Source organism: Salvelinus namaycush, chromosome 31, assembly GCF_016432855.1.
Source record: "Salvelinus namaycush isolate Seneca chromosome 31, SaNama_1.0, whole genome shotgun sequence".
Lineage (NCBI taxonomy): Eukaryota > Metazoa > Chordata > Actinopteri > Salmoniformes > Salmonidae > Salvelinus > Salvelinus namaycush.
In genome coordinates, this window is record NC_052337.1 from 4,484,899 (window position 1) to 4,510,150 (window position 25,252).

Consider the following 25,252-nt stretch of genomic DNA (forward strand, 5'->3'; position numbering starts at 1 on the left):
GGGATGGGGCTGGAGCAATGTAACCACTCATATTTATGGATCATCCAAGGACAGGACATCCATGATATCTAAATTATAGTTTTAACCATGTTGAGGCTATACAGTGTTTGTTTACGTTTGCAAACATTGGAGTAAAACAAGTTAATACTTTGGGTTCTGATGGAAGACAACTGTTGAACTAATAAGTTCATGAGGATTTATACTCTATATTCTTCAAGAATCAATGGGTATATAATTAATTTAAAAGTCCCAAAATGTATGTAGAAATCGCATATTTCGGCTTTAAGGGTTAGTAAAATTATTGTAAAAAAAAATACAAAAAATTCCTTATTGTAGGTATCGACCAATGCGCACGTGACGCGCAAATGATCCACAAAGTAGACCTCTCAGAAACAATGTTGCGCTTCAAGGTTTTTAACGTATCACATATTTCGCCCGTAGATGGCGCTTCTCCCACAACACAAAGCGCCCCAAAGTTGCTTCACTCCTTGGGGGAGAGATCCATGCTGCGTCATGTGTGAAGAAAGCTGACGTTTTTAACTAGGATACTTCGGGCAACAGTTAAGGAAGGAATAGCGACTCTCGACGGTCTCCCTCTGAATGCACTGGATGAAATTCGCCGTTATTTTTCAGAAAAAACTAGCTACTATAAACAGGAGTTTCGTTTATTGCACACCGTAGTTTTTATCCCATTGAGTGCTACTTACTACTTCAATTTTTCCCCAGACGAATTCAATCTCCCAAGATAATAATTGAAATACCTGTAGTGCATATCGGATGAGACTTTCCTAGGTCAAGTTTCATAAAACTGCATGAGCACTTTGTGGAACCATGGCATGGATAAAGAGTGGTGTTTTGATCAAGCTCTTCAAAAGCTTCCTTATTGCGGTTGTATTGGCTCCAAGTTTGAGATCCGCAGGTAAGTGCTCCTTTGGAATTCGCAGTTATTTATAACTTCGTGTTATACGCTACTCTGTCACATTTTATGTCAGTGAGTACTCTCAAGTACTTTTAACTTGCGTAGTTAAATAAACCTTAAATAAGATATGTCATCCGTTTCTGAAGTTTGAGCAATCATTTTCACACACATAAATATGTAATTCTTATTCTGTGTTGCATCGCAGGGATAGGTTCTGAAAGAGTTGATTGGAAAACTTGAAGTGGTTTCTTTTCCTATGATTCCTGTCGGACTTCTTCCAGTTCTTTTCTTGTCTGTGGGACGTTTGGATTTGGTTCAACAAGCACGTCCATTGTTGTTGGGGCGGGATACATTCAGGTTGTGATGATCAGACCTCGGTCATTTTAAATCAAGGTGCTAGTGGAACAGGAGAGTGTGTTTTCCTCATCCTATTAGGCCCGCTTATTCAAGGAATAGAATAGAGTGGTGCACTGTATTGGACAAGTTCAAAATGTAGCTATCTTTGTCCTGTTTTTGATGTGTATGATCTGAAATGTTGTCGGCCTACAGACTGAACTGAAGAGGCTGTTTTGGTGCCATGACACTAAATGTGTCCATCGTATGATATTCAGTATCCATCTCCTATAAAACCAAGGAATACTAGGCAGAGGCCACGGTTGGTGAAGGTGTTAATCAGTTGCCTATTTGAAAGTGATCTCTTGTCTTTGTCAGTCTTGCTAATTCATTTAGACCCTGGTGGGGGGTGACAGATGTTGGGATTTCCTGTTTTCAGCTTGGGTCCCCAGGTCCTGCCATTTGGTATCAGGTCAAAGGGGGGTAGCACAGAGATTTAGGACCATGTAGGCCTAACTTGTATCTCCAGGTCCCCTCAAAGGACCTTCCAATAACATATAAAATAATGTAATTGACTACCTTAGTAGAATTAAATTGGTTCATGATTGGGGGAAAAGACTATAGGCCCATTTGATTGAAAGGAAAAAATGGTATAAGTTATGGTACTCCTATGGAATTGCTTTCAATTGCAGTGGATTTTTTTTTAACGACAAATCAAGCTAAAGGGTTTGCTCTTTTCACCTGGGGTGGTTAGTTCGTTTTTACAAATTCTGTAACTTATTGGCTACTGGTCATGCAGGCTTTTTTTTTTTACTGGCTGGCGCAACAGTCTCTCATCCAGGGGTTTGGGTATAAATAGAATAGAAGTGTCTGTTGATGGGGCCAGGCACAGCTTGGCCTGGGGAGGTATGTGAGGGGGCAGGGGGTATCCACAGAAGGCTCACCTCTTCTGCTCCTTACTCACATCCCATCAAAAGGTGTTGGGGGATATTCAAACTGGCCATTGACATGCTAATAGTTTCACTTGCTAATAACCGGCCCTTGAACTTACAGGCCTATAGTCCTTACCATCGAACAAAGGAGCATTTCTCCTCTAAAGAGTAGTTGATTTTTAGAATGTGAAAGTGTTGAGGCTGTCTTTTAGTCTTGAGTTGATGTCTATCCTCTTTAACTGTAATGATTATGCATACATGGTGTTTTAAATGCACCTTTTGTATGACTTTTCTTGAGAAAACATTATTTACATTAAAGACTATATGGGTTTTATTAATTTATTTAACCTTTATTTAACTAGGCAAGTCAGTTAAAGAACAAATTCATATTTACAATGACAGCCTACACCAGCCAAACCTGGATTCGAACAGCCTGGATTCGAACCAGGGTGTCTGTAGTGACGCCTCTAGCACTGAGATGCAGTGCCTTAGACCGCTGCTCCACTCAGGAGTCCTCATTGTATGGGTGTCCTCCTTGTATGTTCAAGCCATGGCAATATCCAGGTATGTCAACGTGGTGATAACTGGTCCTCTTCATTTACTTCTAAAACAACTTTGTGTTCATACAACTCATTTTTTTTCTTCATCACAAGCAAAACCATAACATACCTTTTCCAGTGTTTCTCCCTGCAGTGCCCAACCCTAATGCAGTTTGAAACTTGCAATAGTAACAGCAGGTCAAAACGATTGATGTCTGGCCCCTTTTTCGGTGTAGAGTAAACAGACCATGCTTGGTGTTGCAACGAGGTGCCCTCTAATTTAGTGATTTGAATTAGTTTAAGAGCATAATAAACACATCTCTCATGGTAGTGGATCACTTATATTTGGTTTGTAATACTAACCAATAGCTTTGCTACAATCACAACACACAACCGGTGATGCTATTAACAGAACTGCCTCACATGGTGCAATTGTATTGAGGGGAACTATTGATAATAGTCGCAGGGCAGGGGATTGGCAGAAGAAGAGTTACAAACAGGGCAGGGGACTGGCAGAAGAAGAGTTACAAACAGGGCAGGGGACTGGCAGAAGAAGAGTTACAAACAGGGCAGGTTTCTCTTTTTTCTTTTTTTTTACTGCCTCCACTATCAACTCGCCCCAACCCTCTCCCTTTCCTCCTTCGCCATCAACTCTCCCACGCACCAACCCTCTCCCTTTCCTCCTTCGCTATCAACTCTCCCACCCCAACCCTCTCCCTTTCCTCCTTCGCTATCAACTCTCCCACCCCCCAACCCTCTCCCTTTCCTCCTCCACTATCAACTCGCCCCAACCCTCTCCCTTTCCTCCTTCGCTATCAAATCTCCCACCCCCAACCCTCTCCCTTTCCTCCTTTGCTATCAACTCTCCCACCCCCCAACCCTCTCCCTTTCCTCCTTTGCTATCAACTCTCCCACCCCCCAACCCTCTCCCTTTCCTCCTTTGCTATCAACTCTCCCACCCCCCAACCCTCTCCCTTTCCTCCTCCGCTATCAACTCTCCCAACCCTCTCCCTTTCCTGCTTCGCTATCAACTCTCACACTCCCAACCCTCTCCCTTTCCTCCTCCGCTATCAACTCTCCCAACCCTCTCCCTTTCCTGCTTCGCTATCAACTCTCCCTTTCCTCCTTCGCTATCAACTCTCCCAACCCTCTCCCTTTCCTCCTTCGCTATCAACTCTCCCCCAACCCTCTCCCTTTCCTCCTTCGCTATCAACTCTCCCTTTCCTCCTCCGCTATCAACTCTCCCACCCCCCAACCCTCTCCCTTTCCTCCTTCGCTATCAACTCTCCCAACCCCCAACTCTCTCCTTTTCCTCCTTCGCTATCAACTCTCCCTTTCCTCCTCCGCTATCAACTCTTCCCCAACCCCCAACCCTCTCCCATTCCTCTCCCACAGTTGAGCTGTGAAGTAAGGCGAGAGGTAATGGGACTGGACGTGGTAGAGAAGTTAGCCAGAGTTCAGCTAGCTAATCTAGTGTTAACTCAGGCCGCGGATGGAAATCTTCAAAGCTGCTCCCTGCTCCGCATCTCAACAACAGTTTTGATCCCCCCTCTTAATTTTTCATAATATTTCAGCCATGCCAATAGCATAGCTTGCAAATGCAATTTTGGCAAGCTTACATTTGTTTGTCCTCTAATGCATTACAATTTGGCATAGTGAGGCGTACCTTTGTAGGCTTGGCAGCTTTCCTAATTGGCATAGTCTAGATTTGGATATTTATATAAATGTTCATCTCACTCACTAACTCAACACATGAAGGGGGTTCATATCAATGTGCCCTCATGCCTATAAGGAGTAGTTCGTTCCCAGTGGTCAGAGAACAGTAATTGTCTCCTTTGTCCTGTAATTACCAGCTGGTGACAACTGTGAGGAGAGAAACTGACATGGTAGTTGACGTGTTGATGTACACAGCACTCCCCTCCAGCAGAACAGGAGCGAGGAGGAGAGGCTAAGATATGGTGTGTCAATACGACTGAGCAGCTATCACACGAAACCCATGCAGATGTGCACCAACGATGACATGCAGTGTCAGCAAAGAGAACACAGTGTCAGCAAAGAGAACACAGTGTCAGCAAAGAGAACACAGTGTCAGCATAAAGGCCTCATTGTGCGTTCTCAAGTTGTGGTCAGTGGTTCCCTATATGCTCGTCCCCCAACCCTCTACCTTTCCTCCTCCGCTATCAACTCTCCCCAACCCTCTCCCTTTCCTCCTCCGCTATCAACTCTTCCCCCGACCCTCTCCCTTTCCTCCTCCGCTATCAACTCTCCCCCAACCCTCTACCTTTCCTCCTCCGCTATCAACTCTCCCCAACCCTCTCCCTTTCCTCCTCCGCTATCAACTCTCCCCAATCCTCTCCCTTTCCTCCTCCGCTATCAACTCTCCCCCAATCCTCTCCCTTTCCTCCTCCGCTATCAACTCTCCCCCAATCCTCTCCCTTTCCTCCTCCGCTATCAACTCTCCCCCAATCCTCTCCCTTTCCTCCTCCGCTATCAACACTCTCCCACACCCCCAACCCTTTCCTCCTCCGCTATCAACACTCTCCCACCCCCCAACCCTCTCCCTTTCCTCCTCCGCTATCAACACTCTCCCACCCCCCAACCCTCTCCCTTTCCTCCTCCGCTATCAACACTCTCCCACCCCCAACCCTCTCCCTTTCCTCCTCCGCTATCAACACTCTCCCACACCCCCAACCCTTTCCTCCTCCGCTATCAACACTCTCCCACCCCCCAACCCTTTCCTCCTCCGCTATCAACTCAACCCTCTCCCAGTGGTTCCCTATAAGCTTATCCCAAAGAATAAAAATACAAACACAGAAACCTTAATGCTGATCAAGCACGGAGCTTTAACTGACCATGGCCCCTATTCTTAAAGAGTCTTAGAGAATTGAGTGCTTATTTAGGATCAGTTTTGCCTTTTTATATCATAATGAATAACATTTACATGGACAGGGAGACCTGATCCTAGATCAGCACTCCTAGTCTGAGACTCTTTATGAATACGGGCCCAGGCGAAGCATCCCAGGTGGATTAATTACCCCGAGAAAGCCTTGCTGGGTTGTGGAAACGCGACTCTTCTTGGGCATACCTGAAGTTGTGGGAGAAGAGCTCCATTTGTAATCAAGGGGGCCTTGGCTGGAAATGAGATCTCAGCATCACGTCATTAGATAATCAGACACATGTGGGGAGTGCTGAAAGATGCCAGGATGGAGGGAGAAGAGAGACACGGAAAACAAGAGGGCTGATCTGATCTGCCTCCTGCAAGAGCAGGTGGAGCTTTAAGTTCTGCTATTAGAAGGCACATCTGTAGGGTCCCAACCAGCCTTTCTTGCTAGGCTTCTAGTCATGCTAGTGACTAGGAAAATATAGGAGTCTAACCCTGTCTGTTGTCTAACCCCTGAAACACAGTTACGTGTTGTCCATGATATTTTAATAAGTTTGATATCAAATGGATTTAAAGGCATACTAGTCTAGTAGGTCCAGGATGATACCAGTATTGCGATACCGTTTAGTATCGTGGCAAGGGACAAAATACAAAGTGAATTTAACTTCTTTAGGAAAATAGCCCTAATGTTGGAAACAAACATCATTGTGTTGTCATCCAGAGTCACATGTATTTATTTAACAAGCTATAACACACAATGTTTTACATACAGCAGGTTTTTAAAGGATCAAAGAGTTTATTCTGAGTTGTGTTTTGATTTTACAGTGGGAAAAATATTACGTTACTGGTATTGTCACATCCCCACTAGTCTGTCATATTTTTTTGTCAAGTTTTCCCCTGGTGTAACTGACATTTTTTTTTAATCAGACAAAATATTCCATGCCCTCTGTGTAATTCTTGCATTCTAATCAATCAAAAAAAAAATAGAACTCTCTCTCTCTAAAATATGTATTTATTTGTGTCAGTCATTTTTCTTCTCACACCTAAAATTTTACACAAGGCGCTCATTTTACTTGTTGTGATTGACAGCCATTACCCTCTGTGCCAAGCTTGTTCTTGACATTTGAGAGTTTTCCAAGCCATTCTGTTGGATGACTAACGTCCGTGGAATTTGTGCTGACTCTGTAACTTATGATTTTCTTCTGGCAGTTGGAGGGCCCTAATTCATCCACACACCGCATTAAAGCCACATAGTAACATTTTCTTTGGGCCACCCAAAGCACAGCTCCGGAATAGTCGCTCAGAGCTGCGGTCACGGAGTAGAGAGTAAGCCTAAGAAAGGCTTGACACAAACCAACAGCAGTCCTATTGTATCATTCATTTCCCCCTTTTTCATAGAGTAACGTGAACAAACTGAAACGTGTAACAAGACCATTCCATGTTTTTATTCTCAGCTTGGTTGTAGTTCTATGAACTTGGATCTCTTGGTATTATTATTTGACCATGCTGGTCATTTATGAACATTTGAACATCTTGGCCATGTTCTGTTATAATCTCCACCCGGCACAGCCAGAAGAGGACTGGCCACCCCTCATAGCCTGGTTCCTCTCTAGGTTTCTTCCTAGGTTTTGGCCTTTCTAGGGAGTTTTTCCTAGTCATGCTTCTACACCTGCATTGCTTGCTGTTTGGGGTTTTAGGCTGGGTTTCTGTATAGTACTTTGAGATATCAGCTGATGTAAGAAGAGCTATATAAATACATTTGATTTGATTTGGTCCCCATTTTGTTTGGAACCTTCAGGCTTACACTCTGATTTAAGCTGAATCAATTTCTAAATTAGGTTAGGGCATCAGTATACCAGAGAAGTAAAATAGTAGGGCATAAAAGAACACCAGAATCGGTGTACTTTCATGTAATCTGGACAGCTCTATTTGGATAGTCCCTCACAGCTTCACAGACGTTCAACAAACTATATGCATAGATTTATTGAAAGTCAACTGCTACTCCGCTGACATCCGTAACTGTTTATTATCGTCGTCCGCCCTAGCTGTAAAAGTTGGCCTAGTTGTTGCGTGCTACAGATGGCTCTGAATACATGAAACGGACGGCATGTGTTTAGTTAGTGGAATAGTGAACACCAGGCCTCAATCATCTGTAAAGGAACATCTAAATTGTTACAGATTCTGTTGCACTGGTTTTGGTGAGATGAGGCGGGGGTAATGTAAACCGTACTGTTCTAGGGTCAGTTTACTCTTCATATCTTAAAAGGAATTCATATATTAAAATAAAAATCTGACCTCAGATCAGCTCTTAGGAGTAACTTGGTTCAAGATGGTTGAAAACCACACTAGGAGATCCAGTGATTTATGGTGAGGGAAAAGGTCAGAGTCTAACCAAACTCAAAGATGAACATTGACTTTTCAGTGGAAAGGAATATTAATGCGGTTGCCTTCTGTTGGAAAATTGGATCTCTCCTCTGTCCCTGGTGCAACACTAATGTGAAGGTAATTCAAAATGTTTTGAGAGCGATTTATAATTCCCCCCCCCCATCCTCAATCTGGAATTGTGCATGAGGCATAGAAAGGTAAACACAGGCAAATTGAATGTTCTTAAATCGCTAAAAATCTGCTTTGCTGTACCAGTCTCCTCCAAGAATGGATCATATTTCATCGGTAGAAAACCATAAACCAAGGACGTGTCATTAATGCGGTTGCTTTAGCACCAACAGCTCAGCCTTGGTGCCTCTATGCATGTCTCCGCAGGGGTCTAGAACTCTTGGTCGTAATTTCAACATCAATATGAGTATTTTTGTGGAATTTCTCTCCTACCGTTTTAAGAGCCGTGTTTTTCTTGTATCTTTCAGTCAGATTTATGATTGCAAAAAAACAGCACTGAAACCTAAATCGCAACTAATTTATTATGACTACTTTAGTACATTGTAGTCAGTGAAAATTACCTTGAGTTACTCCTCCAAATGAAACTATACCTTCTTGGACCTAGCTCCTATTCAACAGAAAGCCAGGCTAGCCAATGATTGAAAAAGCTTGCACTCTTAAAGATAATGACTTTTGTCCGTGACCTGCAGTGGTCTTTATTTTTTTGGCTGGAACATTCATTTGACGTCGTTGATTGGGCAAAATTATCTTGATTGCATGTAAAACAGAGCCGTGCCTATTTACCCATAATGTGAACACATCCAACTAATTGCCTTCGGTGCTACAGTGAAGGAGAACCACTCCTGCTGAGAAGGACCATAAGAAAACCAGCAGTACCTCCCCTTTAGTACAGCTCAGGGTGTTTTGTGGAGGAAATTGCTCATTCCATAGCTAGTATACTTTTAATGATGTTAGAAGTGACTGTATTTACTACAATACACTATTCAAGATGGCTAATCAGAAAGTCTAGAAGATTGTCATAACCTCTAGGTTTGGTTCTTTCTCTGCGTCTCTGTCTCTGTCCGTTTTGATTGTAAAAGGGATCATAGGACTCTGTCAGATGATAGTTACAGGGAGTGAAAGATGGTCAAAGCCAGGGATGTGTACATAGAGGATAGGCGTAACTTGAAAATAAAGATAAGAACGGATGTCGGCAAGGAAAATGACTTCAAATGATATTTAACAAGGGAGGGAAATGTTCTCCTAGATGAAATTCTAGCGATTTAGAAAATGTGCCGTTGGAATTGTCTGAAATTGTTTCTTTAGTTAGGAACAGGTAATCTTGGCATTCCTGAATCCATTATTTTGTTGAAAATAAAATGTTATCTCAGATAATTAGATTTTCACACAAATTAGCCATTGTAATGTATAGGATTCAGTTAATATCAATAACTGTAGTACCCAACATCCCATCTGGACCAAATGGTCAAAAGCCAACCATGCCACAACCACCCCAACAACCACGCCAATCCCACCCCAACAACCACGCCAATCCCACCCCAACAACCACGCCAATCCCACCCCAACAACCACGCCAATCCCACCCCAACAACCACGCCAATCCCACCCCAACAACCACGCCAATCCCACCCCAACAACCACCCCAACAACCACGCCAATCCCACCCCAACAACCACGCCAATCCCACCCCAACAACCACGCCAATCCCACCCCAACAACCACGCCAATCCCACCCCAACAACCACGCCAATCCCACCCCAACAACCACGCCAATCCCACCCCAATCCCACCCCAACAACCACGCCAATCCCACCTCAACAACCTGTACACAGTATCAGTTCTCTATGTTTAACAAGTAGTATGAACCTGCCGCTTGGATTATTGCCTCTCCATACTATGTAACGTATTCCCTGTGAATCTGGAAATCTATTCTTTCCCTGTATTAAATAGATCACAACATTGTCTCTGCAACTTTGGGTAGAAACTCAATAGATTTTGCTCATGATGAAAATAAAGTGTGATCATCCTCACAATTCAAGCCAGTCGTCCATGAAAGTGATTCAGTTTGTCTTTAGGCTTAATCTGTGTCCAGGAAACGGTCCCTTTGTGTGTGTGTGTGTGTGTGTGTGTGTGTGTGTGGTTTATTCCCTTCCAGTTACTGTTAGACCATTCCTGGTGTACAAGCAAACCATTAGGCTACAGCAGTTGTAATGGTTTCAATATTATGGTCTTCAATGGTAAAAGTCCCAAACACACATTGTTTTGTAATTGGGTTGTGTTGGGTTTAATGGTAAATGTCACTAATCACACTACATATAGAGCTGTTTCCTGACAACTTTATTGAAAAACAGAAGACTGTCATCAATTCATTATTTTATTAGGGTTGTCCCAATGTTTTAGTCCCTAGCCCATTTCTCCATCAGTTTTGGGCTTGTAGGAAAAGTTTTCATATGAGAATTGCATCGGGATAGCCCTCTCAGAGAGAGGCCACTTGTTGGACTGTTCAAGGAGAGTTTGGTTGAAGCTTTAGGTTTATAAGAGAAGTGAAACAATTCAAACTGATTGGCTTTCATGGAGGACTGGCTTGAATTGTGAGGATGATTACACACTGTATTTTCATCATGAGCCAAATCTATTGAGTTTCTACCCAAAGTTGCAGAGGAAATGTTGTGATCTATTTAATAAACACAAGAGACCAGCAAAATAGATAAAAGTGTGGCGGTATAGTAGGAACAACGGCCAAAACCTAGTTACATCATATTATCAGACTACTTTATGGGAAATAATTCAACCAACTTCAATTACTAATTTCACAGAGCAGGTGAAAAACAACCAGATTCACAGGGAATACATGACATATTATGGAGAAGCAATTCTCCAAGCCACTGCCTCATACTACTTGTCAAACAGAGAGAACTAATTCTGTATACTGTTTGTTGGGGTGAGATTGGCGTGGGGGTCCATGGGTGGCTCTTGACAAAAAAAGGGGAGGGGGGGGGGGGGTTCCTCATGTCTTACTCATTGGTAGGAGGAAGTTTGGTCCAAATCGTTTGTTGGGTACTATATTTATTGAATATTATCTGAATCCTATACATTTAAATGGCCAATTTGAGTGCAATCAATTAGCTTAATTTCTCAGAAAATTATATGTCAACAAAATAATGTTTTCAGGAATGATAATCGTACCTGTTAGTAACTACTACAGAAACAATCTGAGATGGTGGGTGTCAAACCTCTTTCTGGTGCTTTTTGAGGTGGAACGACCCTGTAGTTCAGGGTTGCTGAACACTTTCCATGGAGGGCCTAGTGTCTGCAGGTTTTGGGTTGTTCCTTTCTATTAAGACCTAGACAACCAGGTGAGGAGAGTTCCTTACTAATTAGTGACCTTAATTCATCAATCAAGTACAAGGGAGGAACGAAAACCCGCAGCCACTCAGCCCTCCGTGGAATGACTTTGACATGTGCTGTAGCTAGTTGGGTAATGAAGGTGTGGTGAGGTGTGGCTTCCATTATTGTCCGTCACATACCTGACCAGCTGAATCCAAAGAGGTTTTACTATCCACCCACCCCAGCACCAGGTGTTCCCAAGAGCCCAGTATTTCATCCACTGATACTCCAGCTCTGTAATAAACATGAAAGCCGGGACAAGGGGAAGGACACTTAAAATGCAGGAATGTAATAAAAGAATGTGAGGTGATAACGGTGGCGTGAGAGATGGGGATGGATTATTTGAGGTCCTCACTTGGCGTGAGGAATTTCCCTGACTCAACCAGCAGTGTTTGGTTCAGATTCCGGTTGAGAAGTTTGGAAGATGTCTGGCTGGCTTTCTGGGGTGTTGCATCAGAGATATTTTGAGAGTAAACACGGGGCAAGGAAGGAGTTTTGAGCTTGTAGTTAATTTTGGCAAGTAGACCCTCGTTGTCCTGCCCTAATGTTTTTTGACAGTGTTTGAAAAATGGATCCGCTCTCTCCTGTTGACTTTTTTTACTATTTATTTGACCACATTCCTGCATGGAGTGTGTTGAGTATTTCCCTGAACTGTGGTGTCATGCCATATTAGTGGTTGTGACCGTCAGTGAGACAAAGGGAGATTGTGAATCAGGCTAAATACCTAAGTTAAGTTCAAGAGGTAAAGGAGCATTTTATTACACATGGCTTTTGTTGTTTAGTGTTGATTTGATTTGCCACAGATACAAATTACTATTTTTATTTAGGACATTAGCTCAAATGTCATAGTAATTTTTGCATTAGTTTCTTCTCCAAATGATATCATATAGAACATAAAAATGTAATTTGATAAAAGTCCTCAAAACCGGTTCTTCAGGTAATTGCATTTGCTCTGACACTGATTTCAGTGAATCCTGAATATTTTATAGTAAGTTTCTTTAATATGTCCTAATCAGTTTCCATATGGCACAAGTATTTTCACTTCTCATGTGATATGAATGAGTGTTACAGCTTATTTATTTTTTCTAAATAATTTTCACATGTGCCTGCCTGGCAAATGTCTGTTTAGATTACAAGCTGTTTGGGCCCGTAATAAACCATTAGGCCGTTTTCTCCGATCTGTTCCTAATCTACCTCGTAAACAGTCACAGGACGTTGTCTCATGTTTGATAGCACATACTTCCCCAACTGTGTAACCTTGTTTAAAGTCGACCGCCAGTTGTTGTTTTTTTGTGTGTGTGTGTGTGTTTCTGTATATTTCTCTCTCCAGCCCAGGGCTCTTGTCTTGGCTTCCTCCCCTAACTTAATTAAAACAAATGGGCCTGGTTCCAAACACGTGTACTTCTCCACTGCCTCCTTTTGATCCTGACATTCTCCGCAGTGAAGTGAATAAAGTCTAGTGACCAAAAAATGCAAATATAATGATTGAACGGCACAACATCCCAACCAGGATGAACCTTCAACATTTGTCAACAATTGGCAGCGATGTTTCAAACCATGTGTAGCCTAAGCACTAGCATACACACAACCAGTGAAAAAGAATGATAGCTCGAATGTTTTAAACAACCCCAAATGAGAACACATCATTCTCCTTCCAAGTGGATCGACCCTGTCCAATTTTGTTCCAAGTGTTTTTGTTTTCCTTTTACAGAAGAGTTAAAAACAGTCTCCCGCGAACGTGAGGAAATGACATGTGCGTAGTGGGGGGTTTAACAAGCCCCTTAGATAAAGTCTGTCCCTCCTCACACAGATGCTTTGTTAATCATAGCTTGGTGATGGAGGCCAAAGGAGGGAGCCTGGGAAGGAATGGGGGAGACATTTTCCCCGCTAGCCCAAATGCATTCACTTACAAAGCTTTGTGCTTAATGATATATGCCCTTTTGCAATGTGAGAGCGTTATTCACAACCGGAAAGATGTACTCGAGGGTAATGTCTGCATACTCTAGCTGTCAAAGAAAACGAGACAGACAGATGACAGTAGATGACACTCTGCATGCCATGTTCACTAATATTGAGGGTTTGTGTCCAAATCCAATGTCCTTCATCGGTAACAGAACACAGGTGACAATAATCTGTTTAGCACTGCGCTAACTCTATCTCAGAGCCAGTAAAATGTAAATGCAACATGCCATGAGGAGATGGTCCCCCTTCACAGCTTTCATTCCTCACCTCGTTTATTATCTTTGTCTTTTTAGGCCTCCAAATGGCCAAGGCTTCAAAGGGCAGTGCCTCCATTTTACGAGACGGCCATTGTTGTTTTAACCCAGCCACTGGGATGAAGTTACCGTGCGTAAGTTACCTTGACGATGAGGGCGAGCTCTGTCGCTGGTGGGGGAGATAGCATCTGAATCGGTAATATGGGGGGAGAATTCCATTTGTACGCAGACAAGCGATACAATCTCGCTGCATATGGAAAAACTACAGACACACACAGCCAGTGTGTTAGCAACACTGTAAAAGTGCTGCTCTATTCCCATTGAAGGGATGTTTATCACAATGTGGACGAGCTTTCTCCTATGTCTGTCTGAACTGAAGTGAAATAGAGCTACTAGCCAAGGTCAGCACAGTGAAGGATTTAACTAGCTTGACTGATGATTGATTTGGTTTTCCTTACTCAGAAATGATGATGGGGAAATACAGGAAGGAGATGTAATTAAAACCCAGCATGGCTTCATACACCAGAACAGGAGCCAATTAGAGGAGCCCATACTGTATAACAAAGCCATGTTCAAGAAACCATCTTGGACTTTTATAATGCTTTTTCTGCAACAACCAATAATGCCTGTTGATGCTTTTATGTTTGGTGCATATGCTTCTAATTACAGACCTCCACCATCACTCGTTCCTGACGTTATGAGCTGGGAGGAGGGGCCTGTGGGGTTCTGATGTCATGTTCACAGTCCCTCACCCATTTGCTGATTAGAATCAGCGTTTCTGCCAACGCTTCGAGAGAAGTCACCAGCCAGGAAAACGTTTTTTATTTTTTCTCCACAAATTCCTGCCAAATTCCCACAGTGACATTTCAACTTTCAACCTGTGCTCACCAGTAAGTGGTTTGATGAATCAATCGTCGTTGGGTGTTTGTATTGCCCCTGCTGCCTGAAAGCTAAGTTTCCACTGGTGGTCTCCGATTTTAGATTACATTAGAAAACTTACCAGCGTACAATTACCCAGAGTTCCTCTCTCCCGTCCCTAATTAATCAGATACAGATGACAAGGATCATGTTTTCTGAGAGCTTGGTTGCCATCCAATGGGGTTGCAGATGTTTGTGACATCATTAAAAAACGACATGTTTTTATATCATTTTGATGTTTGGAGTGCGGCTCGCTTTCCTCTTGCTCTGTTTAAGTTACTCTTAGCCCGGCAGGAGCTGAAACAAAAGTGTTTGTTTCAGTATTAGCGTCTTTGTAATACAACACAACGGCCGCTCTGGGCGAGAAGCAGCGTCTCAACTGTTGATTTTACTTTTCTGACTTTGTGTTTTATTTTAATCACATCATCTGGTTGTTAAGAGGTTTTCAAAGGATTTAAAGCATCCAGTAGCAAGTCTGCCTACGCAGAGTCGCCAGACAACACTAACATCCGGTTTCCAGGGATACAGTATTTTCAACCTAACAAGGGAACTCCACTCTGGTGTGTTTTTACACCTGCTACATTAGGTTAGTAGCAAGTAGACAGTAAAAGCATGTATGGGATGGCATTTTGGTCCTTGAAAGGCTCAGATTTACTTAACATTTAATAAAAAGTTATAAAGGAATTCAAACTTGCTCATAAATCATGCATCAATGTCAATGATTTGTAGGGCTGTGACGGTCTTGGGGATTTTAGATGACGGTAATTGGCCAGCCAAATGAACACAGTCACCGTAATAACTGTTCGCTACGCTCCTGACTGCATGTGCTGCCAGAGAAATAGAACGAATAGAACAGGCATCCCCGTTCCAAGTCAATGATGGCATAATGGGTGGACTGGTGGCCATTGCGAGTGTACCCATCGTAGCGAAGCAAGATGTAAAATCTGTGCTGTGATTTGTTGATTCAACTCTACTGACATTACAAAAAATACATTCTGTTGCATGAGCCAGTTAACATAATGTGAACAAACATTCTACATTACCATGGAAATTATTGCATCACAATATCAGGCAGCCATTGAGAGTTCGCCAGTCAAAATGCCAGGGTTAGAGGTTCCAAGCCTGTTCTGCTCATTCCGTGTGTGCTGCTGCTGCATTGTGGGTGGTGTTGCCTAGGAAACCGAAGACTCTTTTGCTTGTTTCAGCAAGGAGAGCAACAGTTTCATCACGTTGGTAAAAAATACATTTTTGGCCCATAGTGCACAGCCTAAAAAAAGAACTAGAAGAATACATTTCCTGAAGAAAATGTGGTGTGCTTGTTTTTAAAGCATTTATGGTTTTAAGTTTTGAAAACGTTCATGTTTGTAGCTGAAATTGATAAAGAGCGGTAGCATATAAAATGTGTTCTTATTTTACACCCTTTTTCTCCCCAATTACGATCTTGTCTCATCGCTGCAACTCTCCAACGGGCTCGGGAGGCGAAGGTTGAGTAAGGCATCCTCCGAAACTTGACCCGCCAAACGGCGCTTCTTAACACCAGCCCGCTTAACCCAGAAGCCAGCGCATCAATGTGTCGGAGGAAACACCGTTCAACTGACGACCGAGGACAGCCAGCAGGCGTCCGACTGGCCACGCCACCTGGAGTCTCTAGATTGCGATGAGCCAAGTAATGCTCCCCCGGCCAAACCCTCCCCTAACCCGGACGATGCTGGGCCAATTGTGCGCTGCCCTATGTGACTCCCGATCACAGCCGGTTGTGATACAGCCCAGGATCGAACCTGGGTCTGTAGTGATGCTTGTAGTGATGCAGTGCCTTAGACCGCTGCACCACTTCAGAGGCCATACCACTGTGTTCTTATTTGTTGTATTGAATCCATTAAGTTTTATGCTAATTACCACAGGTTTGGTCTCTAGTTCATTGGCGAGCTAATTTATGCAAATAATTTTGTTATAGTTGATAAAGGTTTTTAAGAATTTGAATTTAGGATAGCCTAAATGTTTTAAAGTTAGTTTTGTAGCTTAATTGGCCAATGAGCAGGACCATTTTGAATAGCTACCTCTGTATTCAAACCCATGTTAATTTGTGCTAATTTAAATGGTTTTTGTTCAAAAAGTATAAATGTTATCAAAATTTGGAATTCAAGCAATCTAAGTTGGGTCAGTCTGAACATTTCAATGTTGGTTTGGAGTTGATAGCTTAATCGGCGAAAGAGGAGATTTAATTTGTTTTGCCATTTTTAAGTCTATGGACCTTTTTTTTGCCTTTGAAATGCATTGGGAGCTCATTTAAATATTGTTGTAGTTCAAAAATTATAAATGCTATCCAAAATATTTTCTCAAGCGATCTAAGTTGGGGCAGTTTGGACATTTGGAAGTTGGTTTCGTGTTAATAATAATTTTTTCTCTAGAGCGGGCGGAAGAAATAAGTGAATAATCATCATCATCATCATCATCATCATAATACTTTAACTAGGTTTCCATCCAACCTTTTTATGCGAGTAAAGTTCAAGTCGGATAAAAAAAAAAGAATGTCATGACAGGCCTGATGGAAACAGAACATTTTTCAGTAAACTTTACAAATCGAAAACCAAAATACGCTAGACAAGGTGGGATCTTTTTGTGTCTGTAAAATTATTTATGTGAGAAACATCAGTGGAAAAGCTTTTATGCGTAAATATTGATATAATAACCATCATATGGAAGTGAACTTGGAGTCACGCGATTTATATGTTGTGTGGTCCTCCCACTACGACTTTTCAGTAAACCATGTTAGTTTACAGATCAGTTATGAACTTCACAGGGTGGTGAAAGTCCAAGGTGATGAGCTTGTTGCTCCTTTCCAATAAATATCCAGGGTCTAATTCTGGTGACATGATCTTTGATGCTTGGCTGCAGTTTGACAAAAATCTTTTATCTTTTGGCCATAATAATTTCATCATGTAGGCTATACATGCACTCTAGCCAACAGCGTGCAGATAGCCTACAGTACTGTATCTGCACACTGTTGGCTAGAGTGCACGTGCCAATACCATAGTGGGCACACTCACTATATAATGCAATTTATTATTTGTGAGAACCATCGGTGTTAAAATGCGATGGAAACCCATCTAACTTGTATTTTTTATATCCCGTACATGTGAATGTAAACGCAAAAGTAATTTTTATGTGCACTGCGTCATCACGCACAGCCTTTTATCGGCACAAGTCAATTTGATGGAAACACATCTCTGGTGGGAAAAAGTGCGTACTTTATGCAGGTTTTATCATATTTGCATGAAAATCTGTCACCAATTGGATGGAAACCTAGCTAGTGATTGAAACCTAGCAAGATGATTGAAACCTCGCAAGATGATTGAAACCTCGCTAGATGATGGAAACCTCCTAGCTAGATGATGGAAACCTCCTAGCTAGATGATGGAAACCTCCTAGCTAGATGATGGAAACCTCCTAGCTAGATGATGGAAACCTCCTAGCTAGATGATGGAAACCTCCTAGCTAGATGATGGAAACCTCCTAGCTAGATGATGGAAACCTCCTAGCTAGATGATGGAAACCTCCTAGCTAGTGATGGAAATCTAGCTTATGAAAGAAATCTAGTCATGCTTTGCCTTCAGCAAGCACCCCTAATTATGGTTATCTCTTGGTAGGATAAACACGTTTGTAGGATGAGAGTTCTCCTTTCCATTAACAACTACGCTTGTGAAAATAGAGCATAGCTATAACTAGTCCTATAGCCCTGAGTCCCCCCTGAACCAGACAGCTCCTTATCCTGACATTGTAAACTATTTTATAGGAAGTTGTATCATTATAGCACACATTTGTTTACAGATTAGATTAAGATCACAATGTCTTGTATTATTGTCCACAGAAGAAGAGGTGTAGCGGAGACCGATGAGAGGCTTGAACTAAGAGGTGGAGCGGAGAGAGATGAGAGGCTTGAACTATTAAGGAGGCAAAAGCAGTGGGACATAGTTATGCAGTACTACACGTCTGTATCCCAGCATTGAGGCTGGAGTTTAATGGACCAGTACACTTCTGTCCTCAGCCCAGGGCCCATAAGCCATATGACCAGTCAACAAAGACACACTACAAATGACAGAACAATGGCATGTTTGCCTGGTTATCCAGACTCCTTGCTCCGGCCAAACACTACACCACGTCCACGGACGTTAGTTTCTTCTCCTCAATGAGTCTGGATCTGATTACCTCCCCGACCCTTCACCGAACACATTCGGGGCCGTCTGATTGGTGCAAAAAACAATTGGTTGGGGCGGAGCCAGAACACACGTGGGTAAAGCAGTGGTTAGAAAATTCATCATTGACTTTTGATTGGTTAGAGACGGTCCAATTGCTGATTTACTTTGTTTTGTAAAACGCGCTCCTCGTCACCACAATTGACTTCAATGATGGTCTCAGACTAAAGTATGTAGCGAATGACAGAGCAGTGGAAGATTTGAGTTTGAGTGGTCATGCTAATGGTATGTGACATACACACACAGATGTAGGCGAACACTCAACAGACTGTAAAACCCAAGATGGGGATGTGAGTAGTGTGTCTGTGATTAACATAGATAAAGTAGTTATATTTATGTGCTGTTAAAGAGCCTGGTCATTGAGCTGTCTGATCCAGTTGAAGAGCCTCTTCATTGTGCTTCTCCTATCAGTCTCATGATGGCAGAAACTAGATGAAACCATACTTGGTATAATCTGCTTCATATCAAATGGTTAAATATGGTAATGTTACTATATTTCAAGATGCCACATGTTGAACTAGCTGCATAAATATCCACCATGTGCAGGAACACTTCCCTCCTTTTTAGACCTTCCCATTTACACTTATATTGTAGGATTTTAAACATGACTAAGATTTAAAAAATGTCACTTCATTAATTCCTCTTTCCACAACATATAGGCTACATTCCAGCTTGATTTTGGCACTTAAAGCCACAAGCGCTTGTATTCTTTATCCACCTGTCCAAATCGCTTATACGCCAAATACCTCCAATGTGTCAGACGATATTCCGTTTCTCGTGAAGGAAAAATATAAACCCTCCGAAAGCAATTTGATCAAATTATTTCAACAGCCCAGTCAGTGTTATTTTGGTATTTGAATTGTAAGTTGTCTCTGATGCATTGGGAGAAGGTTGAAGCCTGAGGTTTGAGCAGATGGTCTCAGAGCCGACCTGTTAGAATGAAAAGCAACGCATATTAAATGAAAAGGAATACCTCGACTCACTTTTTTTTTGTGTGGTGACGAGCCGTAAACGTAACAATGAACTAATTGTGAACAGTAATGTGTCTCCACCTCCTGGAACAACGTCAGTGGTTAAGATACCCCTGGCAGGGTCCCATTTTGAAAGGGGATGGGAACCACAGGCTGAGATGACTGACTGTTTTTCCAGACAGTACGTTTTCATAAATCCCTCTTTTCATACTGTTGGGTGTTAACTAGGAGCTACACTTCACACATGGTAAATATAGCTTCTCTTTTAGGAGGAACCCCCAAAAGGAGCTCTAAACTTGGATGAGGTTCTTTCGTATGCATCCTCCATAGACTGTTGAACGCCACTCCCGTCTGGCTGTTTTTGAGGCATAACACAGGATTTTCGTTTTCTTAGAAGTTTCTAATTTTCTCCTTAACATACACTCAATCTTTTTATGTCACTCTTTCGCTCTGGTATTTTGGCTAGGCTGTCAGGACAGTGTGTGTGTGTGTGTGTGTGTGTGTAGTCTTTCTGGAAAATGAGAAAGTATACATGTTATCATCCCTGAAAACCAAGAGGAATCCCAGGAAAACATATGATTGAAAAATAAAGTTGATTATGTATTATCTTAATGACAGAAATATATCTTCAAGATATTTTCTTATTTCTCTCCCTCCTGATGAGGGAGGATACTGAAAGTTCACAGTGGGTATTCATAGTAGTCACAAACCACAGTTGGATCCCCTCTTACTGTCCTCCCTTCCACTGACATACTGTTATGTTCAGCTCATAGTGTCTCCTGTTACTGTCCTCCCTTCCACTGACATACTGTTATGTCAGCTCATTCGTGTCTCCTGGTACTGTCCTCTCTTCCACTGACATACTGTTATGTTCAGCTCATAGTGTCTCCTGTTACTGTCCTCTCTTCACTGACTGTTATGTTCAGCTCATAGTGTCCTCCTGTTACTGTCCTCTCTTCCACTGACATACTGTTATGTTCAGCTCATAGTGTCCTCCTGCTACTGTCCTCTCTTCCACTGACATACTGTTATGTTCAGCTCATAGTGTCTCCTGTTACTGTCCTCTCTTCCACTGACATACTGTTATGTTCAGCTCATAGTGTCTCCTGTTACTGTCCTCTCTTCCACTGACTGTTATGTTCAGCTCATAGTGTCTCCTGTTACTGTCCTCTCTTCCACTGACTGTTATGTTCAGCTCATAGTGTCTCCTGTTACTGTCCTCTCTTCCACTGACTAGTTATGTTCAGCCTCATAGTGTCTCCTGTTACTGTCCTCCCTCCAACTGACTGTTATGTTCAGCTCATAGTGTCTCCTGTTACTGTCCTCCCTTACACTGACATACTGTTATGTTCAGCTCATAGTGTCTCCTGTTACTGTCCTCTCTTCCACTGACTGTTATGTTCAGCTCATAGTGTCAGCTCATAGTGTATCCTGTTACTGTCCTCTCTTCTACTTGACAGACTGTTATTGTTCAACTCATAGTGTCCTCCTGTTCTGTCCCTCTCTTCACTACATGACTGTTATGTTCAGCTCATAGTGTCTCCTGTTACTGTCCTCTGTCTTCCACGGACTGTTATGTTTCATCTCATAGTGTCCACTGTTAATGTCCTCTCTTCCACTGACTGTTATGTTCAGCTCATAGTGTCCTCCTGTTACTGTCCTCCCTCTTCCACTGTGATATACTGGTTATGTTCAGCTCATAGTGTCTCCTGTTACTGTCCTCCCTTCCACTGACTACTGTTATGTTCAGCTCATTAGTGTCTCCTGTTACTGTCCTCTCTTCCACTGACATACTGTTATGTTCAGCTCATAGTGTCTCCTGTTACTGTCCTCTCTTCCACTGATATACTGTTATGTTCAGCTCATAGTGTCTCCTGTTACTGTCCTCTCTTCCACTGACATACTGTTATGTTCAGCTCATAGTGTCTCCTGTTACTGTCCTCCTCTTCCACTGACGTACTGTTATGTTCAGCTCATAGTGTCTCCTGTTACTGTCCTCTCTTCCACTGACATACTGTTATGTTCAGCGCATAGTGTCTCCTGTTACTGTCCTCCCTTCCACTGACATACTGTTATGTTCAGCTCATAGTGTCTCCTGCTACTGTCCTCTCTTCCACTGACATACTGTTATGTTCAGCTCATAGTGTCTCCTGTTACTGTCCTCTCTTCCACTGACTGTTATGTTCAGCTCATAGTGTCTCCTGTTACTGTCCTCTCTTCCACTGACTGTTATGTTCAGCTCATAGTGTCTCCTGTTACTTCCTCTCTTCCACTGACTGTTATGTTCAGCTCATAGTGTCTCCTGTTACTGTCCTCTCTTCTACTGACATACTGTTATGTTCAGCTCATAGTGTCTCCTGTTACTGTCCTCCCTTCCACTGATATACTGTTATGTTCAGCTCATAGTGTCTCCTGTTACTGTCCTCCCCTCCACTGACTTATGTTCAGCTCATAGTGTCTCCTGTTACTGTCCTCTCTTCCACTGACTGTTATGTTCAGCTCATAGTGTCTCCTGTTACTGTCCTCTCTTCCACTGACATACTGTTATGTTCAGCTCATAGTGTCTCCTGTTACTGTCCTCTCTTCCACTGACATACTGTTATGTTCAGCTCATAGTGTCTCCTGTTACTGTCCTCTCTTCCACTGACTGTTATGTTCAGCTCATAGTGTCTCCTGTTACTGTCCTCTCTTCCACTGACATACTGTTATGTTCAGCTCATAGTGTCTCCTGCTACTGTCCTCTCTTCCACTGACATACTGTTATGTTCAGCTCATAGTGTCTCCTGTTACTGTCCTCTCTTCCACTGACATACTGTTATGTTCAGCTCATAGTGTCTCCTGTTACTGTCCTCTCTTCCACTGACTGTTATGTTCAGCTCATAGTGTCTCCTGTTACTGTCCTCTCTTCCACTGACTGTTATGTTCAGCTCATAGTGTCTCCTGTTACTGTCCTCTCTTCCACTGACTATTATGTTCAGCTCATAGTGTCTCCTGTTACTGTCCTCCCCTCCACTGACTGTTATGTTCAGCTCATAGTGTCTCCTGTTACTGTCCTCCCTTACACTGACATACTGTTATGTTCAGCTCATAGTGTCTCCTGTTACTGTCCTCTCTTCCACTGACTGTTATGTTCAGCTCATAGTGTCTCCTGTTACTGTCCTCTCTTCTACTGACATACTGTTATGTTCAGCTCATAGTGTCTCCTGTTACTGTCCTCTCTTCCACTGACTGTTATGTTCAGCTCATAGTGTCTCCTGTTACTGTCCTCCCTTCCACTGACGTACTGTTATGTTCAGCTCATAGTGTCTCCTGTTACTGTCCTCTCTTCCACTGATATACTGTTATGTTCAGCTCATAGTGTCTCCTGTTACTGTCCTCCCTTCCACTGACGTACTGTTATGTTCAGCTCATAGTGTCTCCTGTTACTGTCCTCTCTTCCACTGACATACTGTTATGCTCAGCTCATAGTGTCTCCTGTTACTGTCCTCTCTTCCACTGATATACTGTTATGTTCAGCTCATAGTGTCTCCTGTTACTGTCCTCTCTTCCACTGACATACTGTTATGTTCAGCTCATAGTGTCTCCTGTTACTGTCCTCCCTTCCACTGACGTACTGTTATGTTCAGCTCATAGTGTCTCCTGTTACTGTCCTCTCTTCCACTGACATACTGTTATGTTCAGCGCATAGTGTCTCCTGTTACTGTCCTCCCTTCCACTGACATACTGTTATGTTCAGCTCATAGTGTCTCCTGCTACTGTCCTCTCTTCCACTGACATACTGTTATGTTCAGCTCATAGTGTCTCCTGTTACTGTCCTCTCTTCCACTGACTGTTATGTTCAGCTCATAGTGTCTCCTGTTACTGTCCTCTCTTCCACTGACTGTTATGTTCAGCTCATAGTGTCTCCTGTTACTTCCTCTCTTCCACTGACTGTTATGTTCAGCTCATAGTGTCTCCTGTTACTGTCCTCTCTTCTACTGACATACTGTTATGTTCAGCTCATAGTGTCTCCTGTTACTGTCCTCCCTTCCACTGATATACTGTTATGTTCAGCTCATAGTGTCTCCTGTTACTGTCCTCCCCTCCACTGACTTATGTTCAGCTCATAGTGTCTCCTGTTACTGTCCTCTCTTCCACTGACTGTTATGTTCAGCTCATAGTGTCTCCTGTTACTGTCCTCTCTTCCACTGACATACTGTTATGTTCAGCTCATAGTGTCTCCTGTTACTGTCCTCTCTTCCACTGACGTACTGTTATGTTCAACTCATAGTGTCTCCTGTTACTGTCCTCTCTTCTACTGACTGTTATGTTCAGCTCATAGTGTCTCCTGTTACTGTCCTCTCTTCCACTGACTGTTATGTTCAGCTCATAGTGTCTCCTGCTACTGTCCTCTCTTCCACTGACATACTGTTATGTTCAGCTCATAGTGTCTCCTGTTACTGTCCTCTCTTCCACTGACTGTTATGTTCAGCTCATAGTGTCTCCTGTTACTGTCCTCTCTTCCACTGACATACTGTTATGTTCAGCTCATAGTGTCTCCTGTTACTGTCCTCTCTTCCACTGACTGTTATGTTCAGCTCATAGTGTCTCCTGTTACTGTCCTCCCCTCCACTGACTGTTATGTTCAGCTCATAGTGTCTCCTGCTACTGTCCTCTCTTCCACTGACTGTTATGTTCAGCTCATAGTGTCTCCTGTTACTGTCCTCTCTTCCACTGACTGTTATGTTCAGCTCATAGTGTCTCCTGCTACTGTCCTCTCTTCCACTGACTGTTATGTTCAGCTCATAGTGTCTCCTGTTACTGTCCTCCCTTCCACTGACATACTGTTATGTTCAGCTCATAGTGTCTCCTGTTACTGTTCTCCCTTCCACTGACATACTGTTATGTTCAGCTCATAGTGTCTCCTGCTACTGTCCTCTCTTCCACTGACTGTTATGTTCAGCTCATAGTGTCTCCTGTTACTGTCCTCCCTTCCACTGACATACTGTTATGTTCAGCTCATAGTGTCTCCTGTTACTGTTCTCCCTTCCACTGACTGTTATGTTCAGCTCATAGTGTCTCCTGTTACTGTTCTCCCTTCCACTGACATACTGTTATGTTCAGCTCATAGTGTCTCCTGTTACTGTCCTCTCTTCCACTGACATACTGTTATGTTCAGCTCATAGTGTCTCCTGTTACTGTCCTCTCTTCCACTGACATACTGTTATGTTCAGCTCATAGTGTCTCCTGTTACTGTCCTCTCTTCCACTGACATACTGTTATGTTCAGCTCATAGTGTCTCCTGTTACTGTCCTCTCTTCCACTGACATACTGTTATGTTCAGCTCATAGTGTCTCCTGTTACTGTCCTCTCTTCCACTGACATACTGTTATGTTCAGCTCATAGTGTCTCCTGTTACTGTCCTCTCTTCCACTGACATACTGTTATGTTCAGCTCATAGTGTCTCCTGTTACTGTCCTCTCTTCCACTGACATACTGTTATGTTCAGCTCATAGTGTCTCCTGTTACT

The 25,252-nt window shown here is 42.8% G+C and overlaps 1 protein-coding gene across 1 annotated transcript in view; it reads left to right on the plus strand.

Moving 5' to 3' along the window:
- Positions 1–573: 573 nt before the first annotated feature.
- ror2 (receptor tyrosine kinase-like orphan receptor 2) overlaps positions 574–25,252 on the plus strand; it is a 140,243-nt gene continuing 115,564 nt past the window's right edge. The window contains exon 1 of the mRNA XM_038970244.1: positions 574–919. Within this exon, the coding sequence (XP_038826172.1) occupies positions 832–919 (88 nt within the window). The 5' untranslated portion in view covers positions 574–831. The remainder of the gene's footprint in view (positions 920–25,252) is intronic.